Consider the following 7,763-nt stretch of genomic DNA (forward strand, 5'->3'; position numbering starts at 1 on the left):
AGTTATAGAACGCTTCTTTCATACGCTTCTTTTGCAGAGACTGACAATGCCATTTAGGCACCAACTTCTATGAACATGGTCCGCACTCTTTTAAGTAAAAATGATGAATTATAAGAGATAAGATACAAGGAGAAAACGAGAATACGTTTTATGTTCAGTCGCAAAGCGTCGCTATTTTTTCACTTGTTCATGCATTTTGATGCATTACAGAAAGATAAATGAAAATTCACGATATATATATATTGCTGATTTTATAGTTTAAATAACAAATATGTAAGATTATAACAAGCCCAACTGGACAAGTAATAATTCTTAATATTTACTTTAGGTGAAAATGTCTGTTGCTCTGTCAATGACAAACTCAACAGAGCCAATGCTTCATTCTGCATCCAATATTCCCCTTTCCTCGTGCACAGATGCAACCGTAAGTCTTATATATTTTGATATATTTTGACTGGATAAGAGACTGACCGCCGATGGCATTTTGGCAAAAGCTTTTATATTATTATTTTAGATATATATATATCAGGGCGCAACCAGGGGCTGTTTTGCTGTCATGATTCCCAACGATTTACCTTCCAGGTTGTTTTGGTTTGTAAATGGGCCCGTTATTAAGAGATGAATCAACGCTTTATTGCCACATTCAAGACTTAAAACTGTTGATATTTGTGGCACATTGCCTTTGATAAAGTATTTTTCCCTAATACTTTATGTCGCTTAATCGACGGCTGGTTGCTGCAGGTTCTGATGACTCTAAACATAATTCGGCCGATTTTCTTCTGCACAAATGGCCAAATATTTTATTCAACCGACTCGTATTTTTAACGATTTAGTACATCACTAAATATTATATTTGTTCGCTTGGAATTGGAACATTTTTTTCATTTAATTGATACATCATTTGTCCTATTGCAACATAACTATTAATTATGTCATTCCATAATATAACAAATGAGAGGAATGTGCCCGCCCAACCGAGGATATAAAGGAATACACATGCGGTACCATACATTTAACACTTATCAAGCAAAACAATCAGTGTGAATTTATTCTCCTGAAAAGTGACGTAATGAAAAAGTTCTTGTGCGGTGGCTACAAACGACGGTTTTTGGCCTCTGTTCAAGGACGATACTTTGTAATATAATGATACAATTTTTGTTGATTTCAATTTACTGTTAGCATCGCTCTTATATTTGCACCAATTACCATCTATATAATCTTGGTCTATCTGCATTTAAACTAATCTTCAAACACAATTGTTGTTCAACAATCTCGTTTGTGATGCAACAATCTTAATGATTTATCAAAAGAATTCTGACCTAAATATTCGTTACATTATCCACGATGAACATGCGTAAAACTTGTACCAATGTTTCATCAGTTTATACTTATTTGGATACACCTTTAATGGAATATTAGTCTTAATTTACCTTATAAAGTGGAATATATATTAGTGAGCGCAACCAATAAAGCGTTCATGTTGCGTCAGTGACAACGTTGACTGAACTAGATATATCTGTATGACAGCCCCTTTTTTAATGTGCTGGTTGCTTCACTTGATATATATATATATATTATATAATTTATTATACTAGTTTTACTTTTGTCTGTTAGGACTTTTCAAATTCGTAGCATCGGAATACCAGATCCTTACACATGATAAATTCATTGAACTGTAGTGTGTTAATATGGCATACAGCTGTCACAAAGCCATTAGTGTCTATATATAAGAAACATAGATGTAGGTCAGCCCTTCTCATCCTGTTCACTTTAAAGGGGCATATCCACGAAAAATGAAAAATTGTATGTAGATAGATATGCTCAAGTGTAACCTAAAGGTATGATCAAAGTTTGCCAAAATGATATGGCTTCTTAAAAGATCGCGTGAAAAAAAACTCGCTGCATAGGATTTCCTATTTGAAAAAATTTCACCTTAATTGATCGTTTCTAGTTTCTAAAATACTAAAGAAAATTCAAGTTTTTCTGCTTTGGCATAATGAATGCTATAATGAACTTAGGTACATATCAGATTATGCTGACTCAGCCTATTTTCAAACATAATGTTAAATACGGAAAACTGACTTTTTATATAAAAAATGGTACAGTAGGTACTAGTGCGACATAATGAACATTTTAATTTAAAAAAGGGGTAAAAAATTAACCAAACTTAAAAAAGTGCCGAGTCAGCATATTATGTAGCTATGTTTAACCAAAAATTAAGACATAATAAAGTATATTTTTTACAATATTTTTTATATAGTTATGAAGAAGAAACATTCATTATACCCAAACAGAAATAAAATTTTAGTTTTCTTTAGTATTTTATAAACTAGAAACGATGAAAGTTGAGTGACTTTTTTGTACTAGGAAATCCCATGCATTGCACCACGGCCAATTTTTATTTTTACTTCAGTGGTCGAATTTTCGGTTTTAAAACTAATTTTTTTAGAGCTGTTTTCATAGGCGCCTAATTTTTGAAAATCCAGGGTACCCTTTACTAAAAATAAATATTCCTTACTAACTACGACTTTCTTTCGAAAATCGCTGCATATTTACACCAGGTAGAATAACCTTTATTTAGGTTTTAGGGTTGATATAATCGGCAGATTGTTGTTATTTAGCAATAATCTCGATTGGGCAAACTTTGCGAAATGTTTTTATATTTACTGTGCATAAAAGCTGAACACAAGTCGTCCGTTTGATGTCAGAAATGGCTGGCGGCGATACTGTTTGATCAGCAGGCGACATAAAAATTGTAAGACCTTCGAAGTACCGGCGGCAATTAACGCATTTTCAGTTAGATGTGTGTTGCAATTGATGGAAACATTTTCTGGTGTGATGCAATGAATCCGCGTGTAAATCCCTACTGTTACGTAATAAACATGCTGCCTGACAGAGGAAAACATTGTGAATATAAAGCAGCAATACTTACGGAACAGATTTAGGTTGAATATTAGGGATGTGCTGAAGTTTTAAAAGCTCGGGTTCGCCAACCGTTGAGCTTCAACGAAAAGTTCGAACAAGCTTTGAGCCCGAGCACCTTTAATGTCATCAAGAAGAAAGGGGTACGAGAATACGTTCATATTCATTCGAAAAGCGTCCCTAATCAAAATAATACAGAACACGTGATGTGTGGTTAAAGAGACGTCTCGGTTTGCAATTACCAGTGTTGCAAAATGTAAAATTCATATAAAATATATTTAATTAAAAAATGTTTAAAAAAAAAATGTTTATGACTGTTGTAGCAGTTTTTTTTATTTCCTAAAAAAAAGTTTAAGAGTTTTGGGCTTTTTATTTAATCAGATACAGAAACATTGAGCGCTCGTGTAATTCGATACGCGCTGTAATTCGTTACCGGCAAATTCGCAGACATTACGTTTCGTTACTTTTGCTGAGAGAGCAAATTCACAACAAACGAAAAATAAATAAAAAGAACGCTATGCTGACTAGTCTCATTACCTTTAAGTAGCTTAACTTTTTTCATTCTTAATATTTTTTACTCTCGCATGCAACACTATAGCAATAGCATTGGGCGCTTGTGTAATTCGATACCTGCTTTAATTCAACACTGGCTGTAATTCCATTAGGGCAACTTTGCTGACATTGCGGTTCTCACAACAAACGAAAAATAATTAAAGAGAAAGCTATGCTGATTAGTCTCGTTATATTTTAGTAGCTTCCTTTTTTCATTTTTAATATTTTTCTCTCTTGCGTGCAGCGTAGCAATAGCATAGGGTTTGGCCCAGTTTTCAGCTGAGTGCTGAGTCAAAAAAGACGCTAAGGCACGAGCTTTTCAGTTCGAGCTCGACTCAGCACATCCCTGTTGATTATTACGACTTATCTTGTTTGCGATGCAGCGATAAAACATCTCTGTTTAGCAGCAATAGTGAAATAGTAATAGACTTTCCAGAAATATGCGTATCGTATTATGTTTTAAGTCTGCCTAGCCTGTGCTGTAAAAGTAATGTAACAAAATATTGTAGCAATATGAAGGTTAAATATACAACGAACGTTTGGTTAGTTAGTGAAAATTCATGGACAACAAAATTTGAATACAAAAATCGCTATTATGACGTTAATAAATCAACATGTAAATCTCTACTATTTCAAACATTCTGCTTGTCTGGAGTAAATCCTGTGTAAACAATGACTTTATTGCGCTTAGCATAGTTTAATGTTGCTACCGCAGGCGCATGAAAGCGGTGAATAAAAACTTACGGGTTGATTTACGCACATATTAATACAGCGCTTTGCAACTATTAGTCCAACATTTTCTTGGAAACACCCCTGTCAGAATAATCCTTGATCCACCTATGCATACACTAGTTTCACTGAAACCAATGTACTGCTTGCTTTTACGATGCTAAGCGGATCAACGTGTGTTTATTTTACATTGATTCATTATTGAATATTATTCAGGCTGCTCCTGGGTACTGTGTGTTTTTCCAGGTTATGCGTGCATACCCTACATACCCATGTTAGGCGCCCATGGCTGTTTTGTATTTTTAAACTTCGATGGTATCTTTAGATCACATTTTGAGCATATCTATCAAAACACAAATTTTGATTTTCCATTGGTATGTCCCTTTAAAAAAGGCTACTGAGGAGATGTGTTTGCAGTTTTAACATTTTAGTTTAGTTATTGAAAAAATTATATTGACAGGTGAATGTTGAAGCACAGAATGGTAGTTTAGATGAAGCTTGTAATATTGAATCTACAAATATTCAATCTGTTGAACCAATCAATGAAGAAAATAAGGTAAATGTGTTGGCATTAAAAAACCTCTCTCTTTCTCTCTTTGTATAAAACAAAAACTTAAAAGCCTTATAAAAAGTTTGAACAGTAATGTATTTTATTATGTCAACATGTATATAAATACATAATAGGGACATGGTGAGGCCTATTCAGTCGAAAAGCGTCGCTAATCAAAATAATACAGAACCCGTAGTTTGCAGTTAAAAAGATGTATCGTTATGTAATTATTATTAGAAATACAAGTAAATAACACGAAATATCACTGTACGCTTTGAAAATCAAGTTTAAACAGTCTTTTCCTTGCCCTGCTGCTATAGTTTTTAACATATTACCTAAATTATATTATTGTTGTATGACAATTGGTATTGTTTGAACAACAATCGGTATTAATCGGACATCAATTGATAAATATTGTATCCTACTAATGTATATAATGGTAAAACAAAAAATTAATATAATTATTAATAAGGTTTACATTTTTACTACTAATTGGATGTTGCTAGTGATACACTGTTTTTCGCACACAAGCCACTTCACATAAATTATCAGTGCAAATGACTGAATTTGCAGTATGTTGTTCATATATTATCTTGTTATTATATCACAATATCAGTATAATATATTTAAAAAAATTCCTAAGAAAATGTAACAAACAAAAATCAAGTCGAACCAATTGTTGTGTAAGTCGTATATATTTCTCTTAAATGACACCGTCAGTCTATTTTAATTTAGTTCCAAATAGTTCGACTTTTTCAAAAAATTGTGGATTTAGAAAATTGTTCTGGAATATTTATTATTTAACAAATTTTCAGTTTTTCTTCCCAGTCGCATTTACTCTTCTGTCCTTTATTTCCCAGTTAAAAATCAAATAAACCATTTAAGAATTGAACATGAAGTATGATTCCCATTCCCATAGAACAAACCAACCTGTCTAATTTAACCAATGCAGTTCATTAGTTGATTTTTAATTTTTCCTGACTTTTATATTGTAGTGTTTTTTGTTTTCTCTGCTATGTGTGCCATGCAATGGCCTTGAAACAGTTGGTTGCAGTATAATTCCCAAGGGATTTTACCCTGGCTTTACATGAACTTATAAAGCACCATGTGCTGACATTAACTTGCAGTAATCACTTGCTGGCGACCCATGAGAATCCCTTTAAGCACTTTGTGCGTCATTACAACAAGACTCAATTACTGAGGTCTGCCTGGACCTCAACTTCTTATTATTTTCTTTGATGTGTTGGTGGTTACAAACTTTAAACCTATTTTTAATTTTTATTTTGTCTAATTGGTTTTACAGTCTTGCCTAACCAACAAAGCAAAAGGGTCATAATGTAGTAAAAAAAGTCAAGAAAAATGTTTATTTTTAAAAGCATTTAACTACCTTATTTTATTAATATTTCCCTGAACAGGTTTTTGATCGTTATCCAATGAATTTTTTTTTATGTGGCAAATTCTGTGATTTCATATCCAGCTTAAAAAATTAAATTATGAGATGTGTTCAATTAGACATATAGGTTGCTCTTCTTTGTTGGTTTGCTTAGTATGACCAATGGATGATTAATAATGGTGTGGCAGTGAACTTGTCGTGGCGTATTAGAGAATTCACTGAATAATTCATAGAATAATTCATCAAGTCGAGACCTAGCATCGATGGCTAGAAGCTCCAACAAATTTTCTTTATTATTCAGCTCTAATAATAATATATATCATCTAGTGATTTGGTAATTCGCATTACATTCCCATATTGTGTGCCAAAGATGTGGGAGGTGTTTAGTGTTCTATACATTATACTGATGTTCTTATTTTTCAGGATTGCATTTTAAAGTTTCTGTAAAGTACATACGTCGTTACTTCATTGTACATATGTTGAAATACAACATATAGAATTTTTTTATAATATGTGAGGATTGAAAATATTAGGACAAACTTTTTTTTTATCGCCACTGAATGATTAGTATACTTGTATAACTTTAGCTGGTGGTTATTTAAACTTTCATTCTTAATCCTATACTTAATCTTATTGCTTTTGGTGCAATTAATGCATTCTACCACTACTATATAGTGTTCACATTAGTTATACTTTATTTGTCAACAAACCTACATACATAGCTTATTTTAGGTTTCTCGTAAAAAACTAAGCCGCGGCAAATCCCTGAACCATGATGAGATGTGCGATAAACAAGAACTTGTTCATGATGAATCAGTGTTTCCATCTCCATTTGTCATTACCCAGGAAGAAGTAAGATATTCTATTCATATCTTAAACATCACTATTTTAAGTTATACTTCACTGTTTTGTGATTGTCAAGAAAGTTTTACTTATAATTGTCAAACATATTTAATCATTTATTTAAGCCTGACCATTGTTTTTAAGTTTAAATTTTAGGATTTATTCAATATATATATGTATTTTAAGTTTTCTAAAATATGTTTTTTTTACCTAGAGGTTTATACTTACCAAAAGTTATAAAATCTTGACTCACTTATATTTTTTTCTTGTTTGAACATAGCTACATAAATGTTCAGTTTATCTATGGATAAACATGAGCTTACGCTGTTAAAAGCATATTTAATTTTCAACACAAATGCATGATACTTAAACTTGCTGTATAATCATCTTTTAAAAAAGTTGGGCAGTCATATTGAAACTTAAATTTAAAATTGCTTAAAAAAGTGCTCATATGTCTGTTCACTTAAAAATTGTTTGTAATTGTTTTACATATTCAGAGATAAAAATACATATTCACAAATAAATAAGAAAAAAATAAATAGTTAAACTTGAGTAATACTTTTATTTATAGAAAATGTCATGCCTTGTTTAATGACCATTTTTTTACACCTGGTTTGATTTATTTTATGAAGTTGTTTTTATTTCTTAAACTTGGTGGTATCATAAAATCATGTTTGACCATTTCTACCTATAAACAAATTTATAATTTTGTTGGTATGCCCCTTTAATGTGTGTTTGTTAACATCTAAATCATATAAGTTTGCTTGTTTTTTA

General features: G+C 31.8%; 1 protein-coding gene across 1 annotated transcript in view; it reads left to right on the plus strand.

Annotated features, from left to right (window-relative positions):
• Positions 1-7,763, plus strand: part of LOC100182234 — a gene marked incomplete in the record, with an annotated part of 39,598 nt that overhangs the window by 9,990 nt on the left and 21,845 nt on the right. Inside the window, 2 exon segments of the mRNA XM_009864128.3 lie at positions 4,664-4,759; positions 6,879-6,998. Of these exon segments, the coding sequence (XP_009862430.1) occupies positions 4,664-4,759; positions 6,879-6,998 (216 nt within the window).

The sequence above is a fragment of the Ciona intestinalis genome, unplaced genomic scaffold, assembly GCF_000224145.3.
Source record: "Ciona intestinalis unplaced genomic scaffold, KH HT000172.1, whole genome shotgun sequence".
Taxonomy (NCBI): Eukaryota; Metazoa; Chordata; class Ascidiacea; order Phlebobranchia; family Cionidae; genus Ciona; species Ciona intestinalis.